The 16596-nt window shown below is 37.9% G+C and overlaps 1 protein-coding gene across 8 annotated transcripts; it reads left to right on the forward strand.

The window, feature by feature from the left end:
- The first annotated feature begins 447 nt into the window (after window positions 1-447).
- On the forward strand, window positions 448-15996 carry LOC1272683 (E3 ubiquitin-protein ligase goliath). Of its 8 annotated transcripts, XM_061655160.1 has the most exons (12): window positions 448-645; window positions 756-1052; window positions 7795-7916; window positions 8086-9251; window positions 10612-10747; window positions 10811-10928; window positions 11024-11095; window positions 11207-11283; window positions 11352-11448; window positions 13631-13780; window positions 13856-14071; window positions 14142-15996. In XM_061655160.1, exons 4-12 carry the CDS (start codon window positions 8708-8710, stop codon window positions 14799-14801), a joined length of 2070 nt encoding a protein of 689 aa, XP_061511144.1. In that variant the 5' UTR covers window positions 448-645; window positions 756-1052; window positions 7795-7916; window positions 8086-8707; the 3' UTR covers window positions 14802-15996. The 8 variants fall into 8 exon arrangements, with proteins under 8 accessions (XP_061511144.1, XP_061511142.1, XP_061511141.1 ...); XM_061655158.1 differs by having other exon boundaries at window positions 448-1052; window positions 7795-7931; XM_061655157.1 differs by having other exon boundaries at window positions 448-1052; window positions 8083-9251.
- Window positions 15997-16596: the final 600 nt, after the last annotated feature.

Raw genomic sequence — 16596 nt, forward strand, 5'->3', positions numbered from 1 at the left:
GCAGTTTCCTCTCTGTGTCAGTGTAGTAAGCGAATCATTATAGAGATGGCGCTAGTGTTTAACGTATTTTCATTTGAAATAAGGAAACAACTTATGAAGATCATTTTGTTCGAAGTGTCATGTCGGTTTGTCGGTGCTTTTTCATCACCTAATCTCATTAATCCACCTTGGGTAGGAAAAATAACAAGGGGCGGGTAGCTCGACGAGCTGCTTGACAAATTTGCCGTAGGGGGGAAAAAGAAGGCATGAGAAAATGCGCGATAGGCAATAATTTCTTCCGTCGCTTTGCCCAACGGATAATTTGAAACGAACACTGTCGGCAAGTAAAGGAAGGGTAGAGAAAATGAGCGAGATGCAGCAATATTCGAACGTCAAAACCCCTCGCCAGGTTGTACGGGGCTTGCCGTAGACACAGCGGATTTGTTGGGTGGCCAAATTTTAACAATCTTTTCTTTTTCGCAACCAAATTGACAAGCTAAGGACTGCAACACAGCAAGAAAACATCAACATTTTTGCTAGACCTTTCAATCGGAAACGACGCGAGTGCAGTGTATGTTGAGTTGGTGAATGGGAAAATAACAATTTCTGAAATTCATCAAGCAATACAATTTCAACGCGAGTGATTACGTTACACATCTTTGTCAAGTAGGTAACATGGGAAATATTGTTTCGTACTTTGGTTTTTCAGTGATTTAAGACCGTGAGAAAAAAAAGAACGCTAAAGAAAATTGTGGCTTGTTTCTCAATCTTCAAAGTGTATTAATTGTATACGCTGTCGTCGATAAAGTGGGGCATCCTCCCTTACAGAGAGTCCCCCCTGGTGGAGGTTTCTTTTCGTGCTGCCCCTTCCCTCCGACAAGCTAGTTTCGCGATTTCTTTGTGTGGTTATTGGGCTAAAAATATAGCGCACTTTCGGTGAATATTGTCGTGTGCTGTTTGCTTGGCGAATAACTGAACCGGCTGCGCCGAAAACAACCCGGAAGAAACACCCGGAAGGTAGCCTAGCTCCTCGGATCCAGCTGGCCTCGACAAGATCGACCAAGACAGCACAGGTAAGACGCACACATGTATATGTATTTACATAATTATTGCTTCTCATTTCAGCGCAACAAGACTGAAAAGATTAGAATAACGGTGTTCGTGTTGCCATCGTATCAATTCAATGACTAATGGTGATCTCCGTACAATTGCAATTTGCTGTTTTTTTTCGTTTTCGTTGCGTGTGTGTGTATCAACAATATGTCGCGACTCGTCTGGTGAGCTTGCAGTACAGGATGTAGGGAAAGAATAAGTACAGCAGATGTTTGTTTCAAGCTGATACTTTCCCATACTGATGCTGTAAAAGTGACAGAACTATAATTTGTTCCGTCTTTTTCCTCCCACGACAACATCCCCAAAAAGATAGCTCAAAGTGGGTCAAACAGAAAAAAAGTATCGGAGAACGGTTTCGCCTGCTGATGCTCGCGTTCGGGTGTTGCTCATATTTTGGTTCAATCCTGAGAGATTCTGCTGCTGATGCTGCAATCAGGAGAATGTTTACGGCCAGCTCTTTCTGCCTGGGATATGTTGTTCTATTTCTTTACGTCATAACTGGTAGCCTCCGTGAGCGATGTGGGGATTACCCCCAACAATGCTTTTCGGAGTAATCTGTCTCTGGGGGTAATCCGAAAATATTCTGTTTGGTTGTTGTGGTTTTAGGTACGAGGCAATTATACATGTGTATGCCTATTTCCTACACTGGGATTTCTTTTTACACTTGTTTTGCGAGTATAGACAAACATTTTAGTGTTGTCTTGTTTAATGTATAATTATTGTGAATATGCAAGCCAAAGAAGCACACTCTTTTCTTTGCTCTAAAAATACAACGACATTGCAAAGTACGCTTTAAACGACTCACAGGGCTAACTAAACTGTTTATATAACTCACCTATGGCCAACGCTGCCTTTAAACGCATTAAAGATCATTTACATGAATCGCAGTCTAGCAAACGGTAAGACAGTAAGAAAAAGAATCTGATTGTGTGTGGGTGTGAAACGGCTATACCTAGTATGGTTTCCGGAGTGTAGACTGCATGGGCCGGCAAAATCGGTGAATAAGAAGAGTAAAGTTCGAGGTCGCATGATTCGAACTACAACGTGCATCATTCATTAGTGCAATGAGGGAAAACGAACAGGCGTGAGAGGTCTTTAATCCTATACCAACATGTGCTTTGGACAGTCACATTTGACAAACCTTATAGCCACGCCGCTCCGCCAATCGTTCAGTCGTATGCTAGCGGACAACATAAATAGAAACCGCTTGCGGCTGTGGCGGTCGCACATGGCCCAAGGCAGGTTTGTTGTTGACTAGTTGGAAGGTGTTGTTACAGATTATTTGTGAATTCTACCATTCCGGTCACGTGAACAGGGCAACTGCGCCAATAGAAATGCAGAATAGTATTAACATTAAACTTCTTCAACAAACAATAGACACCAAGAACGTGATGGTTTATCATAGGGGAGGTATTGATCTTCGCGTGTGCTCAAGAAGGACACGCGTGTATGCCCCATCTTCACGTGTATCAAGAGTGCGGATAGCGTGGAACCCGAATGAACGATCAAGCTCAGACAAAGCACCGAATGTTCTTTGTTTATCATTGTTGCAGGTTGGTATTCTCTCATTCAGAGATATTGGATTTTAGCGGAGAGTACGATCTTACGTAGTTTTGTTGTTGCTATAACAAATGTTGTACTGTTTTTCCGTTTATAAAAAAAGATATGTTGAAGTTGATCCCTTTGGCATATTCCTGCTTAATGAACATTTAATTTTAATTAGGCTTTATATATCAATTCTATTTGAAGCAACCACCATGAGCATTATTAGAAATATGCTTCTAATCATGTTTAAACGCTTTTTATAAAGAGTGAATAAGAGTAAATAAGAGTAGAGCAGAATATTAAGCAAATAATGATGAACATTTAATTTTAATTAGGCTTTATATATCAATTCTATTTGAAGCAACCACCATGAGCATTATTAGAAATATGCTTCTAATCATGTTTAAACGCTTTTTATAAAGAGTGAATAAGAGTAAATAAGAGTAGAGCAGAATATTAAGCAAATAATGTATATATATATATATTTTGATCAGGAGTTTGCATTAATTATCTATACATAATTTGAAGCACACTCTACGTGTGAATATATCTCACCTAAGTGATGAAATATCTTTAAAGGTTAGCTTACAATAAAATCATTGTTTTACTAGATTTTTTTAATAGCCTTATCAAAGTTTTTTTTAGGTTTGCGAGAAGTATCGTATACTAAGGAGAAGATAAATATTGCATACTTACTGCTGCTTGGAATCAACTGTTCTTAGGCCAGTATGGAAATATAAATGACACTTTTAGCGAAGAAAATGGATAGGTTGTTTAAAAATAGGGATAGAGTTAATCGAAAAATCTGTTTTGTTTGAAGCAGGGTATGCATGGAACCAGAGACCTGTGCTACACTACAGCTTGGGGTAAATAAAGGAATTGCTTGTCTGCTACAATTCATCGTTTTACACAGGGCATTGAGAGAAAAATTATTCAAATGAAATTAATCAGTGAACCTCAGTAGTCGGATGCGTGTGTTTTTGCACCCAATCGCGTTAGTAAACGCATGACGTTTGAATCGCGGATGTTCCACGCCTAGTACGGTTAAGCCTGCTAATTACGTTAGCATGATCGCGTGAAGTAGCTGCAGTAATCAGCTATTTGTGACGTTCATTTCTGTGCATTTGTACTGGTACCATCTATGAATCTTAGCAAATTAGTGATCGCGGATGGATTATTCCCCAATACGCTGCTACGAACTACATTGCTTAGCTACTCCACAGCCGTTATATTTGAGTATGCGTGCGTGGGCAGTAGTATTTTAAAAGCGTATAACAATTTAACACTTGTTTTTGTAGTTTTTATTTCCCATTAAACAGAAGTTTGTCCTCACTGTATCGTGTTTGTCCTCACTGTACTGTGTTTGTCGCCGTTGTACCTATGTTAAATATAATATTAATTGTTTGATGGTAATCGGTAGTGCGTGCCTCGTGTTTTATTTTATAATTAATTGAGGGTGTACGGGAGTGGGTTAAGTGTAATCCCAGATGTTAGGAACGTTAACAAAATTTGTTTGCTTAAAGTTTGCAATTATTGGCTCATGGTTGGAGGTGAAATACATAATTTTTCTGTTTGTATCTGTACTGCAACACGGGATAGTACTAAAAAAGTATAAATTGAAAGAAGGAGTACGATCATGCTATTCTTGAAAGATTCGACGCAATCATTGACAACGCGAAATACACGTCAAGATACGCTATTTGAAAGCCTCCCGCATCACGCATCAGCTGCTGAATAATTCATTCTCGACTGACTTAGCTGAGCGTGCATATTTGTTATGTCCCGCAGGTTTCCACCATCAAACCACTCGATTTGCTAGCAGCACTGTCGCCGATGCAGAATAATTAATCACACTATTTAAATACGGCCCGGAAGCACATCTCAGATATTTTTCTTGCCTACCTTTTGTGGATAGAAGAACAATACAGTAAAAATTAAATCAGTTAACTGTAGGCTCCTCTTTCGGGACTATTTGTTATGAGAAAACCAAGTCAACGTTTGTCGATTAAAGATTTAAAGATGTGTGATGCTCATATCCCTGCCCATGGAAGTTGGCTGCCTTAATTTATTTATAATTTATATATTGATTTGTTTGGTTATGCCGCTGTTATCAAACAGACACTGTTTAAGCAGATAGACTAAATATGTCGCAAGTTTCTAGAAACATCATGTGTTGCCAATTTATACAGATGACGATGAAAATTCGAGGGATGTATAGTAGATCTCTTCTAAGTTCATCACATGTATAAGGCTATTAAGCAAGTAATTTTATGATTAAATGAGATAGCAAAGGCTCAAGAGGATGGTGTTTGGCGGCCAATTTTTTCTCCAACTTAGCAACCTATACCAACATATGAACGCAATGATAAGAGAAACAGTCCATATCAGTGCCGTACTAAACTCGTGGAGCAAGCAATCGACAAATAATATTGAGAGCAACTCGTATCAGCAGCGTCATACTGCTTGTCTGTTCGTTGACGACAGATGACGAAAAGAAACCCCTTATGGCTTTGTTATATCTCAGACCGGTGGCGTCTCGGTGTGCGAAGGTTGGTGTGGCGTTCGTTGTTTGTCGCGAGTCGCTAGATCTACGGTTGGCGAAGTAAATTGCGCTGCTGCCGTTTCATGTCGATGTATTCTCCTAGAAAACATAAATATAAACTCACGCTAACCTTCGCGCATTCAATGACCCACCTTCCCCGGTCGGAAGTGTTGGAACCTGACGATAGTGGAGGAGGAAGCCAAGCAGGTTGGATCGACTACACTATACGACACGCTCTATACCATCCCACCGCGAACTGCAGGGATTGTAAAGCGGTGTACGTGTGTGGGGATACACTGTCTGAGTAAGATGAAGCGAATTGTTAAAATAACGACGCACGCATTCTTACGTTTACGCAGATCGCGAAGGGTTCATCTCGATATGTTCCCCCTCCTTTGTTTGATCCTACAGGAGTGCTATAATCGTATAACCGGTTATATAGAGCGCGAGTGACTTGAACTAGACTTGCAATAGTGATTACTATCGAATAGCACTCACACATTTGAACACATACATTCAATAAGATGCATTAGCTGTACATAGATGATGCTACTTGACTACGCGGATACAACTGTTGTTGTTTGCGATCACTTTCATTAAGTTGGTTTAGTAGATTAGTCGCACCTCCACAAGTACCGATGGAAAAAATGATTTGCAGTGATCAATATTTAGATTAACTGTTTTTTTTTAGTTTCAATTTTACAAAAGTTGTTAACTCGTCTTCGGTTAATCATTTATTGTGTATAGGGTTCGGCCTCGTGGTACATTTGTCAACTCTTAAGAACGACTTAGCAAAATGCCCGTCGTGGGTTCAGGCCTCGTATGGACCATTGTCCCGTAGCAAGGACTGACTACCCGAATGTGTGGAACATAATAAATGACGAAACCCTGTATAAACCGACATGTCCTCGTAGGTCGTTACGCCTAAACGAAGAAGAAGAATTATTGGGGACATTTGCTGCATCGCTGCAGAGGGTGTTACATATTACAGGAGGATCATCGTAGTTTAGTTTGACTGAAGTACACTCGTTTCGTCAGTGCACGCTAATATTTACTGACTGTTGTTGATCTAGTTTCAAGAGAGAGTGAAAGATAGAGAAAGAGATATTTTAAATGATTGTTGCTTATATTTTTAATTAATAAGATAGCACATCATGACATTGAGGAAGATCTCTTTCTCGTATTTTGTTTTAATATACCAAATGCTTGTATGGTGTATGAACTAGATATACTATAGTATACTATAAATAGTATGTATAGTATGTAAATGGGTTTGAGAACCAATTCACACGAACAATGCAACTTGAGGCAATACTGGTTCAAATCTGCATAAACTAAATCGAATCAAATTTACGCGTTAATTAAACAAAAAATACTATGCTGGGAATTACTGTTTGAATTATTTAACGCAAAATGCTGCAATTATAGATTATAAAAAAGTTCAATGGGTTAGCTTTCGCTGAAGCTTGGTGCATAAGAAGGGAATCTTGATGGTGTACGTATGTATGTGCGTACTAATGATAAAAAAGATCACAGCATGAAGTACCTTAGTTAAATGCGACACTATTTATTTATTTATTTATTGAAGATAATTGCGTGGCGCGCTCAGGGGCCTTTGCAATATTAAAAATAAAATAATACTTAAGATAACCTTACTTACTATATATTACTACGCATACGGTGTTAGCGTGCTTAAGATGTTAATACATGAGCCGGAAACAGTAATTACTCTATGTAGCAAGCACGTGCTTTTTTTTAAGCCGGTCTCATGGTACAGTCGTCAACTCGTACGACTTAACAGCATGCTCGTCTTGGGTTCAAGTCCCAACTAGACCGTGCCGCCATACGTAGGACTAACTATTCTGCTATGGGGGGTAATCCAAAAGCCACTGAAAGCCAACCCCACAAGAATTACAGGCAGGCCTTGACCGAGAACCGGTGGATGTGCCAAAGAAGAAGAGCAAGAACGTGCGTTGTACTTGAATTTGAAACATTTAACAAAAAGGGAGAGTAGCGTTTGTTTTATGGTTTTAAAATAATATAAATAATATAAACATATAAGTAGTTAAAAATAAAATAATACATATAGTTATCATAAAAGATGATGAAAGATAAAGAAATGAAGGTTATAGTTTGGTTTTCAACCAAATGTGCAGTAGAAATTTGCTTTCAAACGAACGGATACTACACGGCACATGAAAGGAAGTATAGAGTAAAGCGTAAGGTCAATGATACAAGCGAACCGTGAAATTCTAACACATTGGATTTGAACCCGCTCACCGATATCAATATTCGTATGGCCTTCCATTGCTGTTTTTTGAATAGTGTATAATAAGTGAAATTTAACTTTAACATTGATTTCGATGTTGTATTTTGGGTAAATATTTGTTAATTCCTTTGTTATCAAACTTTTGTGCAATTATACATTGGTGGTAAGAAATATAGAATCGTATAATATGTTATTCAGCAACAGATATGTTACATACAAAAAAATCTCAGTGTAATGCAATTACACTTTGAGAAGATTTCGGTTTTCCTTCAACTCACCTGTCAAGTATTTGCTACAAGTCTGAAGTATAATCGTGCTATTCTTTCTGCTTTTCATTTTTCAACAGGGATCTAATAAGAGTGTTGCACAACTGACAACACGGCGTAACGAGGTATCCAGATGCATACTGGAAACAACTAAAGGAAGCCGAAGGAATGCTAGTTGACTTTAAACATTCCACAAGTCAAGGTTACTAATGCGAAGGTCTTTTCTTTTTGCATGCCATTGAATAAGAGTTGGGTAGAAAGCGCAACTTATTCAACGATCAGGAACCCAACTACTATAATGCCAAATTACAGTTATCGTATGTAACCGTATATAACAGTTATCATCCTTGTTTTTTTTTTATTTCTAGCAGTGCTGCAGCGTGCAAGGGTAAAACGAACTCAAAACTACGTTAGAACACAGTACGATCGCAGTTTGTAGAGTCCAACCTTCGCGGGTGGTAAAGTTGAAAACATACAAACCCACACACTGAAACGAGAACGGTTAGACTGACTAGTGCATTACTGCTGCATTTGTGCATTGTTGTTTAAGTGATCGGACCATTCAGAACGTGTGCTGGATGTTTGTTTACTTTTTGGTGCTATATCGATTAGGTCGCCGAAAGTGAAAAGTAAGGTATCGTGTGGCCTCGGTAGCGTGTTGTTACTCTTGTAGCAAAGATTTTAAGTGATGATTATAATATAAAGACATTAAGGTTTTATGTAGTATAACATCTTGTACAGTGAACCTGATCTTACTTTGCCAATCGAACCTTCATCGAAAAGCAGTGTTTTTTACGAAGTGAAATCGTGCTAAGGAAAATGAAAAAAGTGGAACAAAGGTGTCGGTTAGTGTGAGCTTTGTTACGTCTTAGTTTTGCCGCTCTTTACCCGTATATCCAATGCCAGTGCCAATGATCTTGCAATAATATACGTACGACACTTACGAAACAAGTTGATCGCTAGTTAGTGGGTGCAAATATTGAAATAGTTAGCATGATGTCTGCGTTAAGCCACCAGGTGAACATGAACAACTTTCTGTCGCTCCTGGTGGGCGCCTCTTTAGTCGCGGCAAATTCATCTCCGAGCCACGATATAGCTTCTCTGTCACAGCCAACCGAGTTCAGTAATGGAGTTTCATCGTTTGCTTTGCCGGCAGAAGATCGAATGGCCATCGAGAGCTCCACGCTGGCCTATCTAAACTACAGCTTTACAGGGCCGGATGGGCACTTGATAGAGTTCGGCAGCGAAAGCGCAAAGTATGGTGAAGGACGAGTTTTGAATCGAAGTGGACTATTGGTGCACATCAGCAACAGTGCTAATCATTCAGACCATACCGGATGTTCGAAGCAATGGTCCGGTACGCTCGGTGGAACAATTCCGGAGCGCGATGCACCCTGGATTGCACTAGTACGCCGTGGTAGTTGTAATTTCGAAGACAAGGTTAAACATGCATACGAGCGCGGTGCTGCAGGAATCATTATCTATAATGATAAGAATGATACAAAGTTGGAAAAAATGAAGATCAACGATAAAGAGCGTAAGTAGTAATCTTTATCCTAGTTGGTGTATTAATGAACATCAGTTATCCCTATATTAAACAGAATAAAACAAATTATGAACAATATTTTTGCGAAACCATTCACTCGAAGGATTATTGGAAAAATATTCGTGAAATGAAAATTTATCAATTTAGTAGTAAATTAAAATCTCTGCCATACACTTTGTTTGGACCGGGTGCTCAAAAAGAAGGTTTTCTTATCCTACTATAGGTAAACCGATAAGTTTACGATAACCCAGCTCAGTTTTGACTGATTACGGTTGTTTCTGTAAATAAGCAGAAAATGAAACGTGTGATAGCATACATAAACACTGTTTGATTAAAGAATGAAGTGACGTTTGACAATTTTCTTTGCTTGCTAATTTTTTACTGTATTATTACATGAAAACGCATTAATTGTGATAATACACAATTAATGCGTTTTCATCTCCAATATATTTATTATTGTTACCTGAACACTATCGGGGATAAACTTGCTTATTTTTATATACCGTTAAACGTCGATTATAATATCTATGATCTAGTCTTGTAGACAAACTGAAATAAATCTAAATAACCTAATCGTTAGAGAAATTCATATTAACCGTGGCAACCCACATATTATAACCGGAGAAACTTGGTACCACACATAACCATGTTCGACTGTATTTATGAAAATAAAATAAAAAGTCGGAGATACATTTAATCGACCCGGTTAATGGTGTTGAAGATCACGAATTAAGTTACATTGGAAGTTTTTGTCTGACAGGACATTGAAAAAAGAAAATAAGAATAAACTTTATCGTTTTATCGTTAGTTTGTCTGTCGTCTGTACCTCATGAAAGCGTACGATGTACAAGTACAATAAAGAGTAGAAACCCTTGAATTTCTTTCACCTGTGGCGACGAGCGACCTCCGAATGGAATAAAACCTCGAAGTATGGTTATGCCCACGGCATCGAGTTCTCAGTGTTACTTTGTGTTTCTGCATGGTGCATGCTACCATGTGGTTGTGAGAGCATGGTTATGAGTTTAACTGAATTGTTTTAACGCAAAACAATGATATGTTGATCTACTGTCTGATCCCAGACCGGTTTCATAAGAATAGCCATGTTTCGTCATTAAACAAATATTACATTGTGGTGGAATCCGGTACGAACGTTAAAATAAAAAAAAGTCTAATACAAGCTTATCATAAATTACTATTAAAGACGATCATTTTTGTATTACTTCGTTGTTCCGGTAGAGTGAATTTACTTAAATAATGGTTTTGTTTTTACCACGATTATTTCTACCAGTAGCTTCGAAAGTTCATATATTTCAATATTCAATATTCTTATTGTTTATTTACATTGATGCAGGAAACATTACTGCAGTCTTCACCACCAATGCAATGGGGCGTGAGCTGATTGAAATTTTGGAAGTTCATAGATCCGTTGTGCAAATGCGCATAATTGAGGGATCTCGTCAGTTCCGCAACCTAGGAAACATTAATCGGTATGTAGTGCTTTCAAACTAATTTGACATGTGTTGATATGCTTTTCTTTTCATTACTTGCAGAACGTCTGTGCTGTTTGTTTCAATTTCTTTCATTGTACTTATGATAATTTCCCTGGTTTGGTTAGTATTTTACTATGTGCAACGATTCCGGTATTTGCAAACCAAAGACAAACAATCAGTAAGTAACATGCCCAACAATTCCTTTACCAATTTTTCTTGCCAATAATGCAAAATTGATACATGTCGTACGATAATTTATTATTTATTACACAGAAACGACTCTGCAGTGTCGCAAAGCGGATTATAGCAAAAATCCCTACCAAGAGTATTAAATCAGATGACAAGGTATGTTATTTTTTTAATTTGTGATTTGAAATGGGCGAATTTCTAAGGAATATTGAAAATTTTGATAAAAGTTAGTAATGGGTAACTGATATCGAATATTTCGTTTTTCAGGAAATCGATAATGATTGCTGTGCCATTTGCATCGAACCGTATAAAGTAACTGATGTTATACGTGTTCTACCGTGCAAGTATGTACTATTGATAAACGAAAAATTACACTACATTTAATATAATCTACTCTTTCCCGTTCCTCCAGGCACGAGTTCCATAAGGTCTGCATAGATCCATGGCTACTTGAGCATCGTACCTGCCCAATGTGCAAAATGGACATTCTGAAGCATTATGGCTTTGTGGTGGGTTCTTCCTCATCTTCTCAAATCAATTCAGCGATCGCAGAATATCTAAATGTTGCCCCACCGCCACCGCCCTCTAATACGTCTACCATCACTACCTCCTCAATTGCTTCGACTGAAGAATCATCGAGAAGAGTTTCCTGGTCCACTGGGGCAGATATGGGTCCAGCTACGTCTGCCACAGTGGACGGGAGCATTCCAACGACGCTCTTTGGTAATGATTACGTTGCCGGTCGCAATGGTGGCACTTCCGTTGGTCAGCTTACTGATATCGTAACAATCATTATCAACATCGATGATAACGAGAGTCCAACAGGTCGTGGTGATACTGTTACGGGCAGTAGCGGTGCGAGTGGCGGTGGCAGCAACAGTAGGATGGGTGTATTATGCGATCTTTCAACGCATGACGTTGTAAATTGTAGTAGCGCTAGTGCTAGTAGTAACGACAGGGACAATAGTAATTGTGATAACGGTAATACAATCAGCAACGACAGTAACGAAAGTAACAGCGACAGCCATCTTATAAGCAGAAAAATAACAGATGTGTAAATGCATCTTAATAACATATACTATTTAGTAATAGTCCTGAAACAATGCTTGACGATAGTTAACGATGAAGAAGGCAATCCTAAACTGTGCCATGCGAGCCGGCTCGTCTGACATTAGAGTCCACGTAGTCTGGAATTATTGTGTGTTCACTAGTTTCTTCAGTTGTGTGATTAACTGGATAAACTTAAATGATTGATACACAATCAAATGAACAGACCATTAACATTGTAACATACGTCGAGAGAAATTAATTCGTAAATTTCGCCTAAAATAGACCAGCGACCCGTAATAATCGCGTATTAAAACTTAATTGTTTAACCGTGTAAGATTCTGTGATACAAACTTGAGACATAAATATGATAATTTTGTCACTATCGTAATCGAACTCATTCAGCTTCCGTCAGCGCTGTTATTTGAAACGATGCTACTATTACTAATTACTATTGATCCCGTCTTAGCTGTAGAGTTAAACAGGCGCAGCTGAAATGGTGATGAGATACAGACTAAGAGATAGAAAGAAAAATAAAAGAGAGAAAGAAATACAAAAAGGAAATGAACGATTTATAGAAAAAAGATAAGGATAAATAGAGCTGAAAGAAAGAGAAAGAAAAGAAGACGTAAAGATAGAAAAGGAGAACGAGAGAGTTGGACGGACAGATTAAAGTAGCAGGACAATCAAAGAATATCCTTATTTTTTCGCTATCCCACCATATTACAAGGGTACAGCATTATGGTAATACACGAACGTTTGGGCATAGGCGGAATATCATAGATTTTTGCACCAGTTTGAATAATTTTGCGAGCTCTTTTAATACTAAAAATGATCCAAATGCCTCGACAGCTGCAGGATATAAGATATGCTTGCTGCCGATCACATGTATCACCATCATGAGTATGCAACAATATTATCGAAAATATTGAAAATTATCATCCCTTCAACATATAGATTTCATGATAGAAAAGAAATTATTTTTTCCGTTTTAAAATCCATGGTCTATTACGTAGTTTGCTCAAATGGCGCTTATAAATGAGCAATAGAACGAATGAGCTTTTAGCAACGGATAAGCACTTATGCACTTACGAAAACTGTATAGAAAATAAAAAGCAATATGGTTTTATTCATTATTTCTTTTTTGTTGTAATTTTGCTGCTAGGCATAATATTTATTAAATTCAATACATTATTTTTCTTCGCTGTTTTTCTTTTAATATTTTGGGTTGGGTACATTTCAGTAGTTACTGCTTCGTATAATAATTTAGATAATGATATATTATCGCAGTAGTTTACAATAAGCTCGAATAAATATTATAATTTTTTTAATTAATCAAGTGAAGTAACCGCATTAATTTTCTTACTCTCAATCGTGACTGTTGTCGTGGTGTAGACACGTTTCAATACTATTTGAACTAATCAAAAATCCAGCATAGATTTCATTGATTTCGCCAACTTTCTAATTTAATTTTTTGCTAGTTATATTTGTTAGATATCATTTATTAAAGTATTTCCTTAATGGCTTCGTATTATAAATTGTGAAATGTATACCATTTCTGGTTAATATAAATAAGCTTCACGGCATCAAGCAATGTGTAAAATACAATAAGACCGCTTCGTGATTTACCATTTGTTTTCTTAGTTTACGGGTAGTCAAGAAAGTATTCTTCAACTAGACATGGACATGGAAGAAGGAGATCTTATTGACGACAGAAGCAGCACGGATGGAGGATATCAGAGACGTAACAGTGTCAGTCCTTTACCTCAAATAAGAGCCTCGAATGAAAATCAGGTAACGTAAATTGTGGAAACACCCGACACCGCTGTGGCTGTATTGTTCATAATATTACTCCTTTCTTTTTATCAGATGTCACGCAGTTCCTCTGATTCAGATTCCGAACAAGAACAGTCATCGCCTGGTCGACGTTCGGCTCAAGCACGAATTAAGCGTGATAGCCAACAAAATCACGATGAGATGATACCGCAGGACGGCGACATTTGTGTAGGTTGTCTTGCAGCAGCGTTAAACAGGAAACAGAAAAACAGTGATACCTGTGCTATTACAGACGATGTGGACAGTGATGTGAGTATGACTATGATGGAATATATCGAATTGGCAGACAATACAATTACATGTTTTCCCGGTCGTTTAGTCTTACGCCGCTGAAACAAACGGTTCTAAAAGTCTACCAGCAACGCTAAAAAAATACAAGGGTAACCATTCAACCGGATCTTGTCGTGGTATGAATCCTCCAGACCATTATCATCCGTATCCTCATAGTAACAACCGTGGCAGCAAAGCTTACCAGACTCAAGATTCGCAACAAACCGCTCGTGATGATGCAAACGCGCCACATTCATCGAAAATTCCATTCAAGTTTTACAAAACTGATCGCGGTCAGCCACGTAAAACGCGAACACCGCTCCGCAACTTAATTCCTCAATCGATTTCAGCACCCTGTGATACTGACAGCTCGTTGCGCGTATGCATCCATAGCAGCCCAGAGCAGCTTCCAAAAGAGGCTTCTACATCCAAGTTGGATGCAATGGAATCCAATAAACAAATAGAGGACATACCTCAAGTGCATATAAGTCTACATCCGGTCGATGTCAAGCGACGTTGCTCGCTGTCACGCAATTCATCTTGTTCATCAGCTGATCGCAAGGACATAGTAACATGCGAAGATTTGAAAATGGCAATGGATTACTCCAACGAGGAGGATGTTTCAGATGAAACGGAACCAAACAGTGATAATGATCTGATAGTTAGACGATCGGAGCGGGGTAGCGAAAAAGAAACTCGGAAAAAGTGATTAAATCGATGGTATCGTTTAAAACCATCGGGTAATCCATGGCACGATGATAGATAATGATCGCTTTTCTGCTACCACCCAAGAAACACGGTTGATGACGAATCGAAACACGTAATGTGATAGAGTGAGACTGTACAGGCGAGACATATGTGAGTCAGTTTCCGTTAGATAAAGCATGTGTTTGTACGGACTTTTCCCGCAATGGGAATGGGTTTCTGCATTGATGTAGGTGGACTTATTACGATAAATAATCCCTCCTTTGGAATCCTCCTACGAAACCAGCAGAGCTTTCAGCTTAGACAGTAGTTCTTGAACACTTTCAATAATAATTCTAGCAAAAGCGAGCAACCTAAAGGAAACATTTGTAGGGCACGTAATATTTTAATCCCGTTCTTTGATAGAATACCAAACCACTACAATGGCGTTTCGCGTTGTTGTTTAGCAATGACGAAATTTAAATAGTATAGATAATTCTAGTGAAATGTTTCTAGCAATATCGCGCAGTCACTAAATCTTGGTATTCCACTACAATGCAATAAATCAGAAACTATTCCACAGTAAAAAAAACTTTTTCCGAATTAAAGTCCTACGCAAATTAAATGATAGATACTATGTTTTTTTTTTAATTAGATAGGAGGAATATAGCAGTTACTCATTTTGCAATTTAGACTCTTAAACTACATAAGAACTATTTCAAAAAGGAAGAAAAGCGCTTTATCGTTTGATGGTGCATGATTGGCTATAGGGATTTGTTTTATTCAAACCCACAATACGCTTAGATATGCTCATGTATGATTGAAAACGATGTTTGAAAACACGAAATGAATAAGCTAAATTAATGAAGGTAGCAACTACCAAAATAATGAATGGCTTAACATGACTTTGTCAATTTACTCGACTAAGAAAACTATAGCCAACATCCGCAACTAGACATTTGGCTTTAAAATTGAGCTAGAAATAGTGTGCTGATAGGACATTGAAATAAAATAATTTAAACTACAAAAAGAAGCCAACCATTGTTGTGGGCGTACTAATTTATTTATTTTATTTATTGCGTTTCAAAAATTAATGTTACGCATCGGAACGAACACGAACGCAGACACGTGACATATTTTTGTTTTGTAACGTTGAAAATTCGTAGAGGGGCGTTAGCATTCGTCTCGTAAATAATAAATAAACAATAACTAAAACAACAGCAACGAGATGAGAACATGTTACTGTCTTTGAACATTTTCATCTTGATTTCTATTTATTGTCATCTGGCTCTTAATAAAACAATGTATGAATAAATTACTTGAATCGAATGAAGGATAGGATAATAAGATTTGTATCTAGGTTATTAGAAATTCTTTGACGGCCGACTACACCGCAGAGTTGGCATGTAGAATTGCTTTAATTTGCTATTATCACGAATGTTGGAACTAACTTTGTATGGAATGCACTGTTTTAGGAACAATCCGGTTTAACCAATCGACGAGTCACAGTTAATCAATCAAGCTGACCGTCACTCAATTTGATATCATATATATACAATACAATACAATACAATACAATATACAATAACTTAGTTAAAGATGCCTATCTCTTTACAACTTTGGTTGTATGTTGTTTAGATCTAAAGTAAGCCCTAGATACTTTACTTCGGATAACCAGGGGACAGGAGCGCTACTTATTCTAACTTTATGTCCTACAGGTTTTCGTGTGCTTGTTTCTTGCTGTTGGTCCTTATCGTTTTACAAAGATTGACATTGCCCAATGAGGATCGAAGTGTATTCGTTGCATATTAGTTTTGACA

This window comes from Anopheles gambiae, chromosome 3 (assembly GCF_943734735.2).
Source record: "Anopheles gambiae chromosome 3, idAnoGambNW_F1_1, whole genome shotgun sequence".
Lineage (NCBI taxonomy): Eukaryota > Metazoa > Arthropoda > Insecta > Diptera > Culicidae > Anopheles > Anopheles gambiae.

Bases quoted from the DNA above. Each gene is read 5' to 3' on its own strand.
- LOC1272683 (XM_061655158.1), top strand. From the start codon at position 8,708: ATGATGTCTGCGTTAAGCCACCAGGTGAACATGAACAACTTTCTGTCG. The intron at 9,252-10,611 runs GTAAGTAGTAAT...ACATTGATGCAG, and splicing joins GAAGATCAACGATAAAGAGC to GAAACATTACTGCAGTCTTC. The intron at 11,096-11,206 runs GTATGTTATTTT...TTCGTTTTTCAG, and splicing joins GTATTAAATCAGATGACAAG to GAAATCGATAATGATTGCTG.